The 21,828-nt window shown below is 32.8% G+C and overlaps 3 protein-coding genes across 6 annotated transcripts in view; 2 read left to right on the top strand and 1 right to left on the bottom strand.

The window, feature by feature from the left end:
* Window positions 1–305: 305 nt before the first annotated feature.
* LOC113396078 (uncharacterized) lies at window positions 306–4,936 on the bottom strand. Its single transcript, XM_026633861.2, has 3 exons — window positions 2,398–4,936; window positions 1,905–2,111; window positions 306–898 (listed from the first exon to the last, which is right to left on the bottom strand). Exons 1-3 carry the CDS (start codon window positions 4,720–4,722, stop codon window positions 818–820), a joined length of 2,613 nt encoding a protein of 870 aa, XP_026489646.2. The 5' UTR covers window positions 4,723–4,936; the 3' UTR covers window positions 306–817.
* A 239-nt stretch (window positions 4,937–5,175) lies between these two features.
* Window positions 5,176–16,672, top strand: LOC113396092 (chromosome-associated kinesin KIF4). Of its 2 annotated transcripts, XM_064217896.1 has the most exons (21): window positions 5,176–5,343; window positions 5,422–5,824; window positions 6,772–6,873; window positions 7,220–7,411; window positions 7,607–7,766; window positions 8,076–8,287; window positions 9,298–9,460; window positions 9,769–10,297; window positions 10,705–10,893; window positions 11,207–11,380; window positions 11,694–11,897; window positions 12,302–12,456; window positions 12,854–13,002; window positions 13,123–13,367; window positions 13,650–13,775; window positions 13,901–14,095; window positions 14,409–14,642; window positions 15,151–15,209; window positions 15,284–15,566; window positions 16,052–16,145; window positions 16,432–16,672. In XM_064217896.1, the coding sequence occupies exons 2-20, from the start codon at window positions 5,581–5,583 to the stop codon at window positions 16,061–16,063; spliced, it is 3,627 nt and encodes a 1,208-aa protein (XP_064073966.1). In that variant the 5' UTR covers window positions 5,176–5,343; window positions 5,422–5,580; the 3' UTR covers window positions 16,064–16,145; window positions 16,432–16,672. The 2 variants fall into 2 exon arrangements, with proteins under 2 accessions (XP_064073966.1, XP_026489661.1); XM_026633876.2 differs by lacking the exon at window positions 15,284–15,566 and having other exon boundaries at window positions 5,178–5,343.
* A 3,270-nt stretch (window positions 16,673–19,942) lies between these two features.
* Window positions 19,943–21,828, top strand: part of LOC113396074 (putative epidermal cell surface receptor) — a 40,475-nt gene continuing 38,589 nt past the window's right edge. For 2 of the 3 annotated variants that reach the window (XM_026633855.2, XM_026633854.2), the window contains exon 1: window positions 19,944–20,152. The gene's annotated coding sequence lies outside the window, so the exon portion shown is untranslated. Of the gene's footprint in view, window positions 20,153–21,828 lie in introns of all 3 variants that reach the window. The other variant, XM_026633856.2, reaches the window with a different exon arrangement.

Here is a 21,828-nt window from a genome sequence, read left to right as displayed (position 1 = left end):
GATATTAAGACGTTGTTCCCGCGTCCAAAATATTGATTAAATTAAAAAATATATAATATTCATAATTACGATTAGATTAAATTAAGTAATGACACAAAATATAAGTTAAAGACCCGTTGTCACGATTTTGTTCTATGAATTACATTAAAAAATGGCAGCATATTTTTAATTTTACTTAATGGCACATATTATTTTGAATTTCGAATGTTCATTCAAGATTTTTAATATTTTCAACATGCTTAATAAGCGTGATTTATGTAAATGTGTGTTAGAACTGTAATTTATTTTAAATTATTTATATTCTATTTTCATAATTGCATAAGTTGATTCTCTTGATTAAATGTAAGATGACAACTTTAAAATATATCAATAATTTAAGGCACTATTAATTTACATTTGTGTTTTTATTACTTATTAAGCATTGATTCAAAGTTTATACATTCTTTACATAATGCGTCATATGGTGATTTTTATAAATTATCATTTAAAAATACTCTAATATTTCATCATATAATATATTTTAAAATATATTTTCTAGTCAGGAATCCAATTCGGTAACCTGCCTACTCTGGATCAGAAAATAGTGACAAAGTTCAAGCAGGCAGACACAGACTAAAAAATGCTTATTTTCACCAATATGTTTAATATATATATTTAAAAAAAATCACCAGTGACTCTATGGTTCAATTTGAGGGGAATTTCTATTTCAAACTATCTTGTGCCATTATTGCACTTTCACTATGAAATAAACAAAATATTTAATGCAAATAATAAAATTATCAAACATAATCTTAATAATAATTTCAAATGAATATCCTTATTCAACTACCAAATCGAACTCATCAATGTCTTCACACATTGAGTTAAAACCAGCTGCCCAGGCTTCAACTTCTTTTTCCTGAAATTGTTAAAATAATAAATTAATAAAAAAAATATAGAATTAGAACACCATGTATGTATAAAAGTGGTATGTATATTTATATAAAAAAATCTTCTTTCATTCTTAATTAATCTTTTATCTGGAGTTATTGCAATTAAAAACTCATTACCTTTCCACTTAAATTTAATATTTCTATATTTTACTTTTTAAATAATTAATGACGAGAATAATGATGTCGTACTGACGGACCAACTAGCCAAATACCCAGGACATATCATAGTGCACAATTGTGTCCGCAGACACAGGTGCACTCTCATAGTTTGATATGATAGTAAATTTGACATGACTGGAATGAGTTGAGGAGAGAGGCGGGGAGGTGCAGCTCCAGGCTTACAACTACCAGATTACAGCTGTTACTTAGAATTTTTAGACAGAAAAACTTAACCTTATTTTATAGGACTAACCTGGGGTTTGAACCCAGGGGATAACTTAGCAGGACCCTTGGGATCTTGGCTGTAGATGTAACCACTAGATCAACAAAGCAGTTTAATTAATACATGACTAGGTTGAGAGTCAGTACTTATTTAATGATGCTTCCATTGTTATGAGGTAACAAACCTACATAGTTTCACACATACATATAACATTAGTTTTTTCTGACATCTTTAATAATCATAGTCTTTTTAAACAAATTTACAGAAAATATTAATTTACACACAATTAAATGCCTAAACATTTCTCAGAAAATCATATAAAAATCCATTAGGTAGTTTTTGAATTTATCTCATTTAGGCAGTGTGGCAGACACACAGACAAACTAATGTGGTAAGTAAGCCTCTTTGTTTTATATGTAGTGATTAATTTGAGTGATAAATTTTGCAAAATTGAGTGTATTTCTTATATTCGCTTTGGCTGATGTAATAACAACCAAACCAAGGATATTAAAAAAATAAGATTAATTTTATCAAATTAGGTCAAATGCTAAACATATATGTGATTGATTACATATAACCAGATATACTACCTCTTTCTTAGACAATTTCTGTTTGTTCGTTTTCTTCTTTTTAATAACCTTCTTAGGTTTCATAGATGGTAACCTAAATGACAGGTCATCCAAATTTTCATCACTCGAAGCTTGGTCAATATCACATAAGGGATCACTGTTGTTATCCATTGTAGATGATTTGTTAAATGCAACCTTCTTTGATTTACCATAACTTTTGCGATTTGCCTGAAACAATTGTTAAAATAAAATTGACTGGTATGTATTTGACTGATAAATGTTATTATTTGATCAATTTCAGAATTCAAAGATTCCTGAAGTTTGACTAAAGTTTTAAGGTATTAATATAGAAACAAATATTTTATATTGTAGTCATTATTAAAAAACATATACAATTATGCACTATTTATGTGTAACTCATTAAAAATTTGTAATCTCCATCAAGTATTATGTTTTTCTTTTGCAAAAATGGTTAAATATGTAAAAAAGTATATAAGTAAAGATGTTTTATTACCTTCTGGTGATGTATAAATTCTATATCTTCAAACAAATGTACTGATTCTGAGTCTTCATTCTCCAAATTATCAGGCAAAACTGGCTCCACTACATTAGTGCTTTCAATGTTACAATCAACAGCCACTTCTGGAAAAACTGGTGGTTCTGTTGCCGACTTCATTGTATCAAACATTTTATTTACAACATCAGAACTTTGAATTGGCTTAGATTTAGCGGCAACTGGTATTATTGCCCTCATAGGACCCTTTTGAGTATTTAGTTCTTGTAAAATTCCCCTTGTTCGTGATCTCAAAGACCTAGCTTTAATTTTCTTTTTAGGGGAAATATTCTCTTGATCTTCACTTTCATTGAAACCAAAGTATGTTAGATTTTTATCTGTCTTTTTTTTCTTGTCTTTCGGAGTCTCAGCATTTTTATCATTGTCTTGAACATCTGAACTCTCTGTTTCATTAGATGTACTACTGGAATTATTACTCTTGGCAAGTGAATTCTCTTTATTGGGAGTTAGGCTATTTGCTTTTGATAATTCGAAAGCATTCACAACAGGCTGTTTCTTTTGATTAGGTGTAGCTATGGATGTATTTGTTACATCTTCAAACAAGGAATTGGCTTTCACCGATGTTGATTTGGACTTTTTCTTCTTATTTGCACTCTTTTCTACAACTTCTTTAATAAAAGAAATAATGCTAGTTTGCCTCAAGTTTGGAGTACTTGGAACAATTTCAGGCAGTGATTGATTTGCTTCTGCCACCATACCTGTGTAGACATATTTCTTTTTTGTATCATTGAAGTTGATAAAGGAGCTTTCCACAGCCGGTGTCATATTGGGCTTAACATAAGTGTTTACCTGCCATTTTATAGGTAAATTACCAAATTCCACTCTCCATGGGCTAGCTAATGGATGTCTTATTGTTACATTCATACTACTGCTTGCAGCAGGTTGTTCATCAAAGAAACTGATATCATCTTGTAAGTTAAGGGGGTCATTGACATTAGGTACATTGACACTTTCATTTTTATTAATAGGCTCTGCAGGAATTTGTTGTGCAGGCGAGTTTACGGGTGAGTAATCAAGATTAAAATCATCTTCAGGATGCATATCCATAGCAATGTCCTCTACTCTAACAGAAATATAATTTTTCTCATTAACAATACTCTCTTCAGTATCTGTGACTGTGTTAGGCACTATGTTATTGATGATAATTTGATTGTTATGATCAACACAGGGTTTTGTTGAATTTAATTGTGCAACTGATGTTACAGTGCAGGGTTTTGAGGAAACATTATTTTTTAAAGTGGCAAGGGCTTTAGCTAAATTCTTGTCATAATTACTTTTAATGGTAATTTTGGGCTTTGTTGGCTTCTTGGCAACAGTTTTTTTCTTTTTTTTCTTAGCTGGAGGTGGTTCTTCTTGGGGATCATATGTAAATTCATAAATATCAAGTTTGCTAGAATCTCTTTTGAGTGTTTTTTTATTATCTCCTAAAATTCTCAATGAGTTATTCTTACCAGTATTATGACTGGTTTGTTTTGTCTTTGATAGAAGAGGTGATTTTTTCAGAGAAGGTTGAGGTTTTTCTCTCTTTTGCTTTGCATTCTTTGCATTGTTATTAGAGTCTGCTGTTGGTTTTTTATTAAAAAAATCTTTTAAAGTCTTCGGTTTTTGTGTTTCATTTGATTGGTTAAGTGGTGATTTATTCTTTACACTTGTGGTATTCTTAGCTAATACTTTAGTAACTTGTTTTGTTTTATTAGCTAAAGGAGTACTAGCATTAATAGGCTGGACGGGTATAAACTTGTTCGGACTAATGGAATGATCATCGAATTTACTGGGTAGCCTACAAATTCTTTTTGGACGATTTTTAAATAAACTTGTATCAAGTACTCTGATTGGTGTTTTCAATGGAGATAATACGACAACTGGTATCTTTTTAACTTGATTCGGTGCCTTTCTAATAGGGGAAGTTTTACTTAATTCTAAGGTGCCTTGGTTTGATTGGGAAATGGCATTTGTTGATACATTGCTCAATATATTATTTTCTTTAAATCGTTTAGGTAGTCGTCTCTCTCGACGTGGTCTCTCAGAATTAAGTTCAGTTTTACTTTGTGATCTTTTAATTGAAGTAACTTTTACACTTACAGGCTGTTTTTCGGCAGTGAGTATAGAAGCATTGTCGTCCGATGCAGAGTTAGTTTTATCAGCTAAAGGCCTTCGAGGAGGTTTTATCACTTTATCCGATTTTCGCACCCTTTTAGTATTAAATACGCATGTGTTCTCCTTTAAAGCTTTTCCAGCTTTATTTGTCCGAGTCTTGGGTGGCATGACAAGTTTTTTCACGTATAGCAAGTCTAAATACGATACATCACTTAAATAAATAATATAAAGGTCAATCACATGAATAACTTCAATATTAAAGTTATGCTTGTCTCAGTAACACTTCTTGTAAGAATAGAAATCAAAAAAATAAATACTCGTAAGCTTCTTTACAATTTTCGCTCGTTTTTTCATGGTTTTACAACAAAAACGATGTCATAATTTTTTGACAATTCGAAGATTATGTAGTGTCTGGGTTCTTACTATTTGGTTAAAATAAAAAATATAAAATAAGAATATTTACCGAGTACTTTAATTAACTTAAAATAAATATAATTTACCATTTATTGAACTATATTTTATGCGATTATTAATAATACAAATGATGATAATCAATCATCCATCAAATTAAATGATAAATTACTAATGGCAACACAAAATTTGAATATGTCGTTGGTTAGCCCAACCGCTAGCCGTTGTAATTTGAAAGTTTTGGTATATGTTGTGATCGTGATGCTATATTTTTTCTGTAGCGTTATTTATAAATTTATAAAATATAAATTAATTTAGTTCCAAAAGTTCTGTAATTTTAAGTACAAACAATAAATTTGTTATTGTCAGTCACTGATGGTGAGTATTACATGTTTCGTTTAAAAATTACCTTTCAGAAGTTAATACGTCAGAAAATTAATACAATCCTTTTTGCAGCAGACGTTTTCACTCTGGCCAGAAAGAAAAAACTAGTAGTGGCTAAACAAAAATCTTGTCAGTTTCCCTAATGGTTATAATAAGGATATGAATAATATATGAGCCTGTGAAACAGTGGCCTAATTAAAACAAGCTGAGGGACGTTAAAATTTATCCAAAATGGTTGACGGGGAGACCAATAAAGGTACCATTGATACGGTGCAAGTTGCGCTAAGAATTAGGCCTTTGATGCGAACAGAGACTGAGAGAGGGTGTGACGAATGCATTGACGTTGTATCTGGAGAACAACAGGTGCAGATCAAAGACCTAGCTTTCACATACAACTATGTGTTCCCTCAACATATCACGCAACAGGAATTTTATGATACTGCAGTTAAATGCCTTATTGGGAAGCTGTTTCAAGGTATGCCATATAAGTAAATGAAACACATTAACAATTACGTATTTATTACACAAAAGAAAGAGTTCAGCAACATTATATTATTATCCTAAGAAATTAACATTTATAACAATAGAAATATGTAACATATAGTTATTTAAATAAACAAAGAGCAATATTTTTGTATTATGTATAATTTAGACGGTAAGTCTTTCTATAAAATTCAGTCCCAAAATGGAACTAGCATATATCGCAATAAGGAAATGTTTGCTAAAGTTGAATAACAAAATCTCCATTGATATTATACTTAAATCTCACCAAGTGCACATAGAAATTTAACATCATATAATTTTATTATTCCATATAAGATTTTGTAAGCATAATAGGTGAAAGGTTTGTTATCTCTTTATTCATCATGTTATATAGTTCATTTTGTATTTCTAATATTAATACTAGTAACATAAAAATATTGTTTGGTAATTTTAAAAAGCAACAAAAACATATTTCTTGTAACATTTTTATAATAAATAGCATTATAGTGGCAGTTAGTTGCCCATGCTGACTTCATCTGAGTAAAATAGGAGTTTGATTTACTTTCTGATCGTAGTGCCACTTATTGGCCAATCTGAATCATCAAATAAACAATTTAATCAAAATCGTTCCATCCAATTGTTTAGACTCTTAATACTCCTTCCATTTACATATACAGAAGATTTATACATGTTCAATATTTTTTTTAGGGTTTTTTATATAATGTTATCATTTGTGGCTTCAGTCTCATTATAGGGGTTGGTCTGCATGTTCTAGTCCCTTGGCAGCCTTTTTCCTTTCTTGAGGTTCAAGCTTGCTTTACATAAAATTTCATCACATTTTCAGTGGTTTAAAAGCGTAACAGACACACATACAAAGTTACTTTCACATTTATGATATTGATATTTTTTAAATAATCTCATTATTGTCATTGATTTCAGGTTATAATGTGACAATACTGGCCTATGGACAGACTGGTTCTGGCAAAACATACACAATGGGCACAAATTATTCAGGATCGGATGGTGACTTTACTAAACTAGGTATTATTATTTATTTAAAACATGTTTCTCCTTTAGTTAGTTACTGTGTTATTATTTTAAAGCATAAGTGATTCAAGACAGGGTTTAAAATTTAGTAATTTATCATGTACTTAATTTGTGTTTATAATTATTTATCTTATCCTCGGTGGTGCAGAAAAACAAATGTGACCTGCACATGTCTACCCACCAATCTGCTTGGTGTACTGCTTTTCCATATATTGTTGGGTCATTTCACTTATGCAACCATCCAAAATGAAGAATTTCTTTACATCTATTCATCTATTAATGCAGACCAAAATAGCAATAAAACATGTAGAATTTAAAATATTACATTTCTATTTTGTAGGTGTAATCCCTCAAGCTGTGGCTGATATATTTGACTTTATAGAGGCACATGAAGATAAGTTCATATTTAAAGTGAATGTTTCCTTCATGGAACTTTATCAGGAACAATGTTATGACTTACTATCTGGAAAAGAGAGGGGTCATAGTATTATAGAAATAAGAGAGGATATTAACAAAGGAGTTATTTTACCAGGTATTTTATTGTATTTATTAATATTTATTTAGTAAACATATCTACCTTACAAGTATAAGAAATTAGTGTAATACTGACACACAGAATATATCAGATTTGTCCTAAAAATAATATATAAGAAGTGAATGCTATTCAAATAATAAAATTCCTTAAGAATTTACTATGCACAGAATATTAATTTTCTTTATTTTTTAGGTATCACTGAGCTTCCCGTGTCGTCAACAATGGAAACGATGACGGTGTTAGAGCGCGGGTCGGCGGGCCGCGTGACCGGCTCCACCGCCATGAACCAGGCCTCCAGCAGGAGTCATGCCGTCTTCACTATCGTCATCGCTAAAGAGAGCAGGAGTGATAAGTATGCTTGTTATTTGAGAAGCTTAGCCAACTTATAATTTTACATATTTTCATTGGCTCACGAATCCTGTGAGCTGAGATAGTTTACTAGACAGAACACGTAGAAGCGATCTTTCTACGTGTTCTGTCTGTTCGTAGAAAAATTCGTCGTCTAATTTGTGCTTAGAATTCATTGCATTTATGTTGTGAATAAAGTAAGCTGAGCTCTGAAAGAAAACATTAAACAACTATTAGGCAACCTTCACACTGTCGTTTTTTCACAATCATTAATTGAAGCAAAAATGAATTCTTATCAATATTCTTGTTTCAGAAACATAGCTACTACTTCAAAGTTCCATCTCGTGGATCTTGCTGGTTCAGAACGAATTAAGAAGACAAAGGCAAGTGGTGAGCGCTTGAAAGAAGGTGTTAAGATCAACCAAGGGTTACTTGCACTAGGAAATGTTATATCTGCTCTTGGGGATGGCACCAACAGAAGCTTCATTAGCTATAGAGATAGCAAACTTACAAGATTATTACAAGGTGAGGTTTTAACAGTTAACTAACTCAATCACAAAAACTATCTAAGTCAATATTTCACCTATTTCTTTGGAATAAATAAATGATAACATACTGGTTGATGCTCTTTGTTCAAATGATAATAATTAATATTTTGTATCATTACATAGTATAAAACAAAGTCGCTTACCGCTGTCTGTCCCTGTGTATGCTTAGATCTTTAAAATTACACAACGGGTTTCTTTTAATAGATAGATTGATTCAAGGAGAAGGTTTGTATGTATAATACATGCACAATATACTATAACTATATTTAGCTGATAATTTTAGAGGTTTCTAAAGTGATGTCGTAAATAAACACATTTATTTGCGTTTACATTGCAAACGCTGGCCGAATCCTACGAGATAGATGAACACATTGTAGTACAGTATGGTACACCTTTAAAAGGTCTTCAAAAAGTCCGCGATGGTATAATTATGTCTATCTCTTAGAGATTACGCACAATAAGCATTTTTTAACCTTTACTTTTCACGAGATATAATGGCTTATTTTCGAAGCGATTTTAAGCAATACAGTATTTATCCTTACACAATTAAGTTCCTTAAATACATTGTGCATTTAATATAGATCAATATGGCCCTTTGCAGCATGTAATTTGAATGAATATTTTCGAAGATATTACAGATTTAAAATGCAGGGACATAGTGGTTTGTAATGTTAAATGACAAAAAAGTTGTGAATGTTGTAAGACATTCTGTACTATATTTAGTATCAGAATTGCACCCGTGCGAAGCCGCCCGGCTTGTTGCTAGTTAATGGATATAAGCTTGTAACCTAAGTGAGCCAGTATCCATATAAGCACTAGTGATATAATACCTTAACTTTTATTTGCAAATGCAGATGAAGTGACAAATGTTTTTGTTACAATTAACTAATTCCATGTCTGCCATCCTATTAAATAAAATAATAACAAATCATTAGTAAGAGATATATAAGTGCAACGAAGGCTTGATAAATATTTACATTTCAATAGACAGTCTGGGCGGTAACTCGCTGACGTTGATGGTCGCGTGTGTGAGCCCGGCCGACTACAACCTGGACGAGACGGTGTCCACGCTGCGCTACGCGGACCGCGCGAGGCGCATCCGCAACAAGCCCATTATCAACCAGGACGCGAAGGCCGCGGAGATCGTCAGGTAATTAGCTTCTGAGCATATGTTAACTGGCACATACAATTACTAGTACATCAACTATGCGTTAGCTGGACAAAATGAAGTAAAACGCGTGTAGTAAAATAAATGTATCATAAAAGAAATATGTGGAGTTAGCTCTTTATGTATGGCACATATTGCCAACAAATATTTTGTTTGCCATATTATAAAAGAGAGTCTGTTTTAAACATTATATTTTACTGTCAGTATCAATGGTGTCTAATAAGTGTTTATGCAGAATCCTATATTATGTATGAGTAAATGTTTTCTTTATAACTGAATTATACTGACAGGTTAAACAACTTAGTTAATGAACTTCGACTTCAATTAGTTGGAAAGCTTCCTACAATTAGTGAACAAAACAATGAACAACTACAAGAACAGCTAGATAGAGAGAAGGCAAGGTATGCTGAACTGCTCAAGAAACACAAACAAGTCACAGAACACTTAAGCAACATGTTGGTAGAAAATACGAATTTATGCGAAAAAGCACTTTTAGCAGAAGCAGCTAAGGAGAAAATAGAACGTAAATTGAATGAATTGACGGAACAATGTAATCAAACTATAGACAATATAAACACAACAGACTTTTCTCAAGATGACAATGGACATAAATCAACTGTGGTTGATTATCTAAAAGAAATTAAAACTAAGTTAGAGGACTTGCAATCAGTTAATTTGAAGACGAATGAGGAATTGATAGATCATGAGATTAAATTGTCGTTTGTCAAAGAGGATGTGGATGGTGAGAAGATGGACGAAGAGATCATATTGAATGAAGACCAGGCTGTCATGGAGGAAGAAAAGAGGGCAATGGGACAGGTACTTAAAAAATGTATCAATTAATATATGTATATGTAAATATAAATGTCATTTATTTTTAATGATGGTTCAGCCACAATGGCCAAAGGAATATAGATAATCTAATAAACTGAGCAGGGTTGGTGTACTCAGGTCACACTCTATTCCTGTTTTCTCATAATATGAGTGGTCCAAAATCACCGAAAACTGTTAAGGGACAAGACAAGCTTTACCTGCTTTTTGAGGCATGGAAATATATCGCACTTCTAAATGTAATATTGTGAATTTTGTTTTTGGCGGAAAAATAACTTTTTGACCAATTGGTCCAAATTAGCTACAAGCTAGCCACTAGATCAACAATGCAGGCTTAGTTTTACCGAGATGAAATTATTGATGTTTTTTTAAATACATTCTATACAATTTTATAGGTGGCACTTAACCAAGAATTGCAAGAGTTGAATCGTGCAATGGCTATTAAGGCGTCCGTAGTCCAAGCTATTCTGGCCAACAACAAGGAGATGCTGGACAGCCACAACAATCTGCGCGAGAATGAGGATAAGATATCTAAGTTGGAGAAAGAGAGAGATGAACTCTTGCAACAATTGAAACAGACTAAGGTATATGTCTAAAATTCGTCGTACAACACGACCTGCGTATTTTTTCAAGTTAATTTAAATAACTCTGAATATTATTAAAACTACCAGCTTCAATTGCAAAATGTAAGAAACAATATTTATTTGACTGTTTACAAAAAAAAAAAAACAATTCCCTCTTTAATTTTAGTATGTTAGTATGATTACAACTTAAAATTTACAGTTTTCAGTACTAACACTTCTGTATCAACAAATATCTCATATTATGTTAAAATTGAATTAAAAGAATTGTTGATACTTGTAAAATATTTTATAATTATTAAATTAAATTTTGTAGACCAAAGACCCATCACACGAAGAACGTCGCACAAAGGTATCGACCTTAGAGTCTGAAATAACAGACTTGAAGAAGAAATGCCAACAGCAGGCCAATATCATCAAGATGAAGGAAAAGAACGAGGCTAAGATAGCTTCGCTTAACGCCGAACTTCAGGCCATGAAAGCTACTAAGGTATTGTTGTAACATTTAAGTAAGAACAAAGTTGTGCATGGTCTGTAAATTTGATACTTCTGATCAAGATTTATTTGATTATTTGATCTTGTCTCGATAAAAGGTACCAGGAATATGAGTGTAAAATGTATGCATATATATGTGTATAGTATTTTGTCGTAACATTTTATGTATTCATGATAAAACCTCGTATTTTTCCTCCTCCTCTCATTTCATATTATTTTATATATATATTTTAAATCTCTTTATAAGTATGGAACACGATGAAAAATTTATTTAGTTTTCTTAGTCTAAACATATTTTATTCTATTAGGTAAAAATAATACGTCAAATGCGTGAGGAGAGCGAGAAATTCCGCAAGTGGAAGCTGGACAACGAGCGCGCTATGCTGCGCCTGCGCAACGAGGACCGCAAGCGAGCCACCGCCATGGCCAAGATGGAGTCGCTGCACGCCAAGCAGCAGAACGTGCTCAAGAGGAAGATGGAGGAGGCGGTCGCAGTTAACAAGAGACTGAAGGTTTGCGTCTTTTTATATGTTCATAGTCCAACTAATTTTTAGTTTCTAGTTCTAAAAAACTATAACACCATTCTAATACATTATTTATTTGTAGAAATAGTTGCGAAATTTTTGTACGACGATATCGACTTTCATAAAAATTATGCGAATATGATCAAGTATTCCGCCGCCAAAAGTGTAAAAATTTACTTGTAATATAATAAAAACTAAACAGCGTCTTCAGTTCTATGACTACAAAGATTCATTAATAGCGCGATCACCCTTGCTTGTTTGGTCATCATTTATTCTTCAAGGCTCCCAAAGTTGTTCTGTGAAAATATAAACTTCCTAACTTTAAATTAATTTGTGTAAGCTTTGGAGTGGAAAGTGATTGGTCACTTGTCAAATAGTATTCGTCTTTCTAGGAAGCGTTGGATCGACAGAAGCAAACGGCTATGAAACGCAACGCAAAGGGCAGCGTGAAGGCCGGCGCCGTCCAGCAGTACATCGAGCAGGAGTTGGAGGTGCATCTCAGCATCGTGGAGGCGGAGAAGTCGCTCGAGGAACTAATGGAGTATAGGTATGCATGCCACACAAATGTGTTTAAATATTTACAAAATTAGTATTGTTTACAATGTTGTTTGTCTGTTTGAATAATGAGATAGCTAATGTAATTTAAGGTACAAGGGACATAAAACCTTGGATTCTGTGGGTGGCTATGTATTGACGGTTATAGTTATAACGATATCAATAGGTGGTTAAAAACAAATAGCAAAATTTTTAATTATTTGTTTTAAAAAATCATGAGACCCATTGTATTCCATAATAATAATAATATCCCTTAACTGTTGAAAGTTAAGCTTAAAAATAAATCAGATTCTTTTGGTACACTCTATATCAGGTTAGTTTTAAATTCTCACGAGATACCTGCAGAGCAAAATTGCATCAGATGTTTTAAGAAAAACATTAATCCACAGGGCATGGATAACAGAGCAAATAGAAACTCTACGCAACAGCACCGATGATCAAAGTAATAGGAAGAAAATTGCGGAACTCGAAGATGATCTAGCTCTTCGGAAAGCTCAGATATCTGACCTACAACAGAAGATCTTAACCGCTGATCAGGGTGAGTTACGATAACAAGTTTAATTCAAATTATGATGAGTTTTTTTTCTATTTGTTTGATAGTATAATATCGCTGGTTTCTATAGATAGAAATTACTTAATATATAATTATATTTTACAGAAAACAAGTCTCGCACCCAGTGGGATAACATTCAATCGATGTTAGAAGCTAAGGTCGCCTTGAAATGTCTCTTCGAACTGCTAGTCGACGCTAAACGAGAACTACAGAACCAAAGCGAAAAGGGCTATCAAGCGAGATATGAAGAGATCAAAGAATCTTACGACAGGTTAATGGTAGAGTTTGAGAATAGTAAGACTGAATTTGAACAACAACTTTCCTCTATCAAGGTGCAAAATGAACAAAAGGTTGGTATCAAACTTCTTTTTTATGTAATATTTTATAATTATTGTCTTTTTATATTTGTCCTAACTACGTGACGCTTTAACGTTTTAACTACTTACCCGATCATCATAAAACTTTGCATATCATATCAGGTGTACAGAAAAGGTTATATGGTAACACCTGACTGTCCCCTCAAAAGCGCGTGATGCCCCCGGCAGGGATGTATATAGCGTAATATTGTTATTTACAATATTAACTTCGCAATAATACATCCACATAAATATGATAATAACTTAATGTTACAGCTAAGTGCATTGGTAGCCCTTCAAAGAGGTGTTATTGGCCGGGGTGATAGAAGTGAAGCATGCAAAAATCTACAAAATGTAATACAGTACCAACAGGATCGGCTTGAACAAGTTGAGCAGGAGAATGTAAGTTAATGCAATAATTATATTATTTTTATTATTGTTGACAAACAATCATTGTTTCTATTTATAAATTTAAAAAATACGCTTTCGTAAATACATTGTGAATTAAATTTAAAATTAATTTACAGAAGAGACTAGCAGATGAACTAGAAGAATTACGGAGTGCGGGTAAAAAAGCCAAGAAACGGGGTAAGAAAGAAAATAATGGGGATTCTGTGAAGAAGGTTGAATATGTGGAACCGACTGATGAGGAAGATGATGAATTCGAAGACAGAGATAAGGATCCCGATTGGAGGGCAACCCCTCTTTTCAAGCGCATACAGGTAAGAAATGTTTTGAAAGTAATTGATTTGTTGCTGTTAAATGGATGACTTGCGACATTCAATTTAGTGCTTTAAATGTAACAGAGATAGTTAGCTAATATTTAAATGGATACGAAAATATGATAAGCAAATATATAGTATATTTTCAGAATTATATTTAATATTGGTACAGATAAATTAAGAACTTAATCATCATTTAAAAAAAACCTCTGTATACTCTTTGTCCTTCTAAATCTACTGTATCGCCCAAGATTGTAATGACGCTACGAACGGTACCCTGCTTACTTATCACTGACCGCGTGTGCCTGCGCAGGCGCAGCGCTCGCGCCTGACGATGAACTTCTCGGCGGAGGCGGCGGACGCGAGCGCGGCGCGCGCGCCCAAGCGCGGCAGCGACGGCGCGCCGCACTGCACGTGTCGCGGCAGCTGCTCCACCAAGATGTGCGGCTGCGTCAAGTCCGAGCTGGGCTGTGGCTCGGCGTGCCGCTGCCAGGCCGCGCTCTGCAAGAACCGCCGCCTGTCGTCCGACGACGACAAGGAGAATAACGTGAGTTCTGCTTCTCTGTTACGCTCCCGTGTTCGATGTGTTGTTTACGCACGCCCGCCTACACTATAACATCTTCACGAATTGCTAGTCTTTGACATTTCCCGGCATTGAGTCATCATAATTGATATAATCGTTATTGGAAATTCGAGGGAAACACATGTATATTTACAATGAAACTTGACAACAGAAAAAAAATTTGACATTTTGTTAACAAAAAGAAGAAAAAAGCTGCTGAACAGTTATGTTTTTGATTATTTTTATGTAGGTATTTAATTTTATATGACTGATGACTGACCCGCTCGATTTCGCACTGGTGCAGTTTGTTGATGAAGAAAATTATATTACAATTGTAGCTTTCTATCACTGTTTTTTTTTTTTTTTTCATTAATTTCAGAGACAAACAAAATTACCTGCTTATAATATTGTAGAAGTTTATATTTACTGTAGTCAATAATAATAATGTTTGTTATTTTCATCATATAATTGTGTTTATTTTAAATTGTTTCAGCCATCTAGCACGGAATACTCATTAGATTCAACTCCGTCGTCATCCTACTTTGACAAACGGTAAACAACATTCTATGTAATAAAATACTATTAATAAATTGAAATTGTACAATAAATCACACAAAAATGTGTAGTTTTGAAACGTCACAGGAATTGGACCAAGTAACAAATAGATTAAACGAGGATAGAATAAAAGTAATACCTGACAAAACTCAAATTCCGCGTACATTGCGTCCACTGTCCGAGAGACGGCCCCAAGCCGAGAGTCGCACGCAGAAATGGATGTTAGCACTATTACTATACAACACTTGTGTCGCTCCCATGTCTTCGTATTGCGCGAGCAGCGTGTTCCAGTACGGAATGGACGTTGCCAAATATAACGTGATATCATCCATCTGCAAATATTTATTGAGAGAGGTTAATTGATTAAAATACGGTTTTGCGGACTATGCTCTTACGAAATTATAAAAATATATCGTTTATTTTATACGAAATCCATAAAATACAGACAATAATTCTAGACCAGATATATTAAATATTTATTTCTATTTCAAGGCATAACGACAAATATACATTTTATAAGAACATATCTGGAATTTGGCACATTTTTAAAAGGAGGGAAACTATTTAAATTTTCTGTGTAAGTGCATAGTTCTGCAAGGCTTTGTATCATATTTTATAGATCACGCCATTAATCTGAAGTATTCGTAGTTGAAACGCTTATTAGTTATTTATTTAGATTGTAGCGTTGCAGAACTATGGCTATAGTTGATTTGCAATCTTTATCGTAGAAATAAGCGGTTCTAGATGTTTTGGTAAAATTAGATTTTGCATTTTTTTTTTATAATTGTACTGTATTTGGGTAAAAAATATGTATTTCATTTATAAATATATCTTTATAGAGATCACCTTGACGCTACGTATGTCAAGAAAAAGAAAAGTTATTTTTTTCCACACGATGCGGCAAATGGCGACGTCAAAAATAGCCAAGTTAAGGTAACTGTTATATTTGGGTTTTTGTTTGATAATAATTTTTTATGTTTTTTTTTATAATTTTATTTAAATTTTACTATGTTCATAAGAAGGTAAGTCTTTAAATTTCCCACTGCTGGGTAATACTTCCTCTGCCTTGGGGCCCTCAACCCGGATTGGGGCCAATTAGCTCCAAAAAATTCTCTTCGATAAAAGAAAGCCTCCTTTCCTGTTAATTAATTTTTATATATCAATTTAAATATTTTACTATAATATCATTGAGGCATTACAATAATTCTTTTTTTTCCAGACTGATTAAATTATCGCCTGACACCCGCTTGGAGCGTATTGTACCTCGCGTTTGCATCCAAGTAATATTCATAAGGATTAAAATAATGTGCCTTTCGTATTATATAAATTTGTACAATGTATTAGGTTTAAAATTGAACTATTCAGTGATGGTATCTGAACAAATTGTGTGTAACCTACTATCGTTGGTATATTCAAATTAATGGAGTAGATCTCTAAATAAAGTTATATTTATTAACTAATTATAGTTTTATTGATCTTTATGTTTTAATTTCTTAAATACGAATTTAGGGTATTAAAACTTTCCTTTAATAATTTGTCGTCAAATATATACAAATCAATGTTTAGGTACACATCAAATAACGTAATAAAATCCTTATTTTGCAAAAAACTTGACTGAATGTTATTCCTCTGTTGTTTTAAAGATTCGAGGGCTCAGAACCTGTCATAAGTTTTCTTCATTTACAGGGTACCAATGTCAGTTAATCAAGTCCTATGTCGAAAGTATTTATTATCTTATTTTACGTTTCTTTTAAATTTTTAGTATATTAATATATCAAGGTATCTATTTAATGAAAAGTAAGGAAATAGGCTTAATAGTTTCCAATCTGTTAAGACTGAAAGTTAACATAGAAACGCAAAATTTTGCAGCAACGTGGTGCATATTGAGTTATTAGTAAGTCATCCATTAATTTAGAATGTCTAGTAACTGTTTCGATTAGAAATTTCCTGTATACTGTAGTATGCGTGTATTAGTAGATCATACACAAAACAAAGCAAAATAGTTATAGAATAGTTTCGAGAACAAATCTCAACCGTTATGAATTGGAAGAATTGATCCAGTTGTAACTAAACTGAAATTTATTTTTGTGAAGAATAGAATTTGGAACGTATTGTAGCCGTTATAAATTAGTAAAAGTGGTCACAGGTGCACTTTCTAACAGTCACAACTTGGGTTTGCACTCATGGGATGAATCAGGCGTAGGACCGTATGTGTTTTCAAGTCAAGTCAACTTGCAAACACGAGGCTGTTACTGACAATTTCTTGACGGAATATATCTATAGATTATTTCTTCATATTTTAACAAAGGACATGTAAATCCCGGATCAGCGACCTTATGAGCTAGTCATTAGCCACTCGACTAACGACCTATAATAAGATTGTACGTTTTTATCCCCTTACTACTTATACTGTTGTATAGCGGTTGCACAGTGGCACAATGTTTTCTCTTCTTCATTTGAATGTCAAATCTCTGATGACAGAGAGAGATAACACGGTGTTAGTTATTCAGCCACTATACAGCGCTCACTGACTAATTTGGTGGTAAGGTTTTAGCTAATAAATTATATATATTTTTTTCGTTTCCAATTTTAAATCAAAGCACAAAACGCAGATCAAATTCGTGCACATTTTATAGGATATTTGAAAACAACTGGCGCTGTATCCTGCTATTGTTCGTAGGAATGAAATTGTAAACCGATTGAATAAATAGAGACAATACGATGCAAGAAATCGTTTGTTTGTTGGTTTGTTCACGACTTGGTATTTTTCAAACATTTTTGTATGCGAGGTATTTTTTGTATTGCTTTATATCAAATACATTTTTCTTTAAGCTATTTCTGGTAACATAAATATTTACCTATACTCGTGGATTGTTTTGTTTCATTTATTTAACCTATCTATTAAAAAAATTAAACGTCATGTTAAAGAGCATTGATACAAAGTAGTATTTGTTGACTTCAAAAATGCTCACAGGTTTAGTCTTACAAAGATTCTTCACCAAGGTACAACAGTATATACTAAAACATATTTACTAAAATATATCCAACGAAAACGCCATTTTGCAATTTACCCATAATAACAAAAATAACACAATAACTTTTAAAGTTAATTAATTTAAGCATTATAGATAGTTCTCACTATCATGAAGGAAGGGAAATAATATAAACCGAGTCTGTTGCATCCCATGCCGCCTAATTAAATTAAATGCAAGTTTGATTTATTTTGTGTCAGTAGTTTTTTTTTTATCTTGTGTGTCCTTGACTTACAATCTGTGGGTCTACAAAGTGTACCCAACACTAGACTACGACGCCGTCGCTCTTCGTCGTGTCATATTATAAGCACTCAACATATATATAAAATAAAAAAAAATACATTAAATTACCACGATAATATTCAAATAAATTTTAATATACAATTGTAATTAATTAATGATATAAATTATATTATTACAAGCAAATAATGCCGGTAGGAAATTTTCGAAGTGCTTACAAATGGTTACATATCGGTAAACGTTGAATATGTTAACAAAATTATTATCTAAATCACATTAATAAATTACTATTACAAGTGAACTATCAACTTCGCGCATCTTAATTTAAAGATGAATATGTAGGGCTTGTAACAGTAATATTTATTATTCGTGTAAATATTATTTGCATAAAACATGATACCATATTGTAATTCTCAAACAGTTTCTCCTGTCATCTTAAATATTACCCAATGGTTTTTACAGTGTCGGAGGTTTGAGTCATAGTTTTAGCTACCCGTTCGTTCAAGTTTTCAATACCTTGACCGATTTAGTCGAACACATCCTGAGCGAACAGACGTCATCGAACGTTTTATGATTCAAAAGAAAGCCTTTAACGGCCCTTACTAATGGTTTAACGGGAGGTTTCTGAATCGTTATTCAATTACAATTATTCAAAACATTAACTAGGTATTTCTAACATTTGCATACGTAAAGATGCGTGTATATAAAAATCAGATGGGAGATTAATAAAAAAAAATCTTTTTAAGTAGAATTTCCACGGAAGCTATGAGTAATTTTCAAGTTCGAATTTAAGTGCAAGGTTTTTATATATTACGTTTCAATGAAATGATGTGCAACGAAAAAAGTTAGAGAAGTCGGATAACTGGCTGTAAATAGACATGTTTACACAGATGACCTTGGGTTTTTTAAAATTGGGTTGATTTAAAATACCCAATTTTTTATTTTTATATATTTTTTTATCTACAATAAAATTACGATTCAAACCAGTTTAGATATTTCTCACTTAGTATGTAGAATAATAAATAAACGTTATAATATAGCTATACCAAATTAAAATTTTCTCGGTAAGCGTTTTTGACATAACAATTTGAAAACACAAAATTGAATTTGTGCGAAGCCGGGCCGGACCACTATTTATAATATAAATATTTATACTCTTTATATAAAAATAGTAAAATATTTTAGATTTAACGGTTACATAATTACATTATTAGTTCTATTAAATAAAGTACAATACCAGTTAATTTAATTCCAAACTGTAAATAGCAAGAAAAATAACATGTAACAAAAATCTCTGTCACTTTGCCAGCTGCTAACTATTATATAAGTATATAATACGTTGACGTGAATCGTTATCGAGTCGAGAGCCCGTGGTAGGGGCTCACTGATGCGTTTCGCCACGACTCAAAGAAAGGCTCGAAGGCTCGCTTTCGATGTTTACAGGGAGAAATCTGAGACCGGTTGTCTCACTGCTCACTCCGTCAGAATCGCGCGTCGCGTTCACACGTCACGTTCGTACACTAACTGTGTTTCACGTGTCAACAGCCTAATACCGCAGTAACTTAGACATAAACTTACACTGTGTTTCGCCGTGTCGCGTGTGCTGTGTTGTGTTAAACTTTTTTAATTAGAAAGTGCGTCTGTGCAGTGAATTTCCGCGGGCCACCGGTATGTTTGAGTATAATAGCGGTATTATTTAGGGACGGCGTTTCCATTCAGTGTTAGGGGAACTTCTCACGATTGCCATCTCGACGGCTATATGGTTTTTTATGCTGACTTATTTGTCGAATAACTCTTTTTTTATTCGTTTCTTTGATGTAGGAAACACAAAACCGTTTCTTATTGAAGCATTATATACATATAAGTTTTATGATATGTTTGTACAAAATACTCAAATTTAAAGTATTTATTACCATGTTTCGTAACGGTTAATAACTTCAATAATGTTACTCAATGTCCCAACTGCTAGGCCTTCGCTGGAGAAGGTTTGGAGCTTGATCCACCACGCTACTTCAATGTGGCTTGGTGCATACACATGTGACCGAATTATATCAGGAAAGTGCATGTTTCCTCACGATATTTTAAACACAAAATAGCCTAATAAAATCATTGATTGCTTGCCCAAATTTGAACCTCCAATCTTCGGTTAAGATTCACGAGCTGTAACTACTGGGTCATGTCAAAAAGGATAATCATAAATGGAAATTGATATAATATTAATATTTATAAAAAAAATTGTCTTGACACACTGAGGTTTAAGACGAAGCGGTCGCTACCTTTATTAGAGTTCAACGAATGCTGTTGATAACTTAAGTTACAGAACTCCAAATCAGTGTAACAAACATATATATAAGAATAATAATATATATATTATATTAAATATTTTACGCTATTTAATTTAAAAATATTAATTTATTATTTAATATTTTAACTAAAATATAAGTTATACTTATCAATAATTTAATTGATAAATAATATGTTTATATACGTTACGTCGTTTAACCTCATCAATGTAACGTACATATTTGATAAGTTATTTATTTTTATTATCAGTAATATTCTAATACTTATTTTAAAACCGGCTTCGAAACAAAATCTTGTAACGAAACCACAGCAAGCGAATTGTTGTCAGCTGAAATTGAATATGACATCGAACAGCTTTTAATTTCTCTCTCGATATACTGTTATATAAAGTTTAAGCCTTGAAGTTAAATAGAAGCAAAAAGTAATAACTAAAATCCGGAATATAATAGTATCATATTGATTTGTTTAGCCATATTTTTGTCGCTGGTAAAACGCCTTTACGCGTTTGCCCGCGTTACGCTTTAACGCGTTTATGATGGGGGTATGTGGGGCTTGTCAGTACTGAAGACCCAATAATAAGGTATTCCGGCGAATATCCACTAAAAAACCAACGCCACCCACTCCGTATTTCCAAGGGACGTCACAGGATCGCTTGCGCATACTACTGTGACGTCCCGACGGTAGGCCCACCTGCGGGCCTCCAAATCCTAGGGGGTTGATTTGTTTAGCCATACGATTACCATATATATTTGTTACTTCATATTTAGTGTTTGAAGATGCATTTCTGAGACAACATTAGTGTTGATGATGGTGACTTAGGCTGATCACGATCACGGTTGAGATACTCAAGGAGTACCATTCAACTAAATATGACATAGTTAGAATTATTTCCCAAACACAAGTGCACTCAATTTCTTCACTCACAAAATCTAATGGGAGGTAAACAGGGCAGGCTTTATGTGCAGTTTATATTCCCGCTTACAATCAGCCAACTCGCAAACAGATTAACTACAGAAAATTCCTTAATAGAAAAACTCAGT

This window comes from Vanessa tameamea, chromosome 19, assembly GCF_037043105.1.
Source record: "Vanessa tameamea isolate UH-Manoa-2023 chromosome 19, ilVanTame1 primary haplotype, whole genome shotgun sequence".
NCBI lineage: Eukaryota > Metazoa > Arthropoda > Insecta > Lepidoptera > Nymphalidae > Vanessa > Vanessa tameamea.
This window is presented reverse-complemented; position numbering and strand designations above follow the sequence as displayed.

Coding starts and splice junctions, on each gene's coding strand:
- LOC113396092 (XM_064217896.1), top strand. CDS start 5,581: ATGGTTGACGGGGAGACCAATAAAGGTACCATTGATACGGTGCAAGTT. Junction 11,381..11,693: donor AGGCCATGAAAGCTACTAAG/GTATTGTTGTAA, acceptor TTATTCTATTAG/GTAAAAATAATACGTCAAAT. Junction 12,457..12,853: donor GAGGAACTAATGGAGTATAG/GTATGCATGCCA, acceptor ATTAATCCACAG/GGCATGGATAACAGAGCAAA.
- LOC113396078 (XM_026633861.2), bottom strand. CDS start 4,722: ATGCCACCCAAGACTCGGACAAATAAAGCTGGAAAAGCTTTAAAGGAG. Junction 2,112..2,397: donor AATTTATACATCACCAGAAG/GTAATAAAACAT, acceptor CAATTGTTTCAG/GCAAATCGCAAAAGTTATGG. Junction 899..1,904: donor AGAAATTGTCTAAGAAAGAG/GTAGTATATCTG, acceptor TAACAATTTCAG/GAAAAAGAAGTTGAAGCCTG.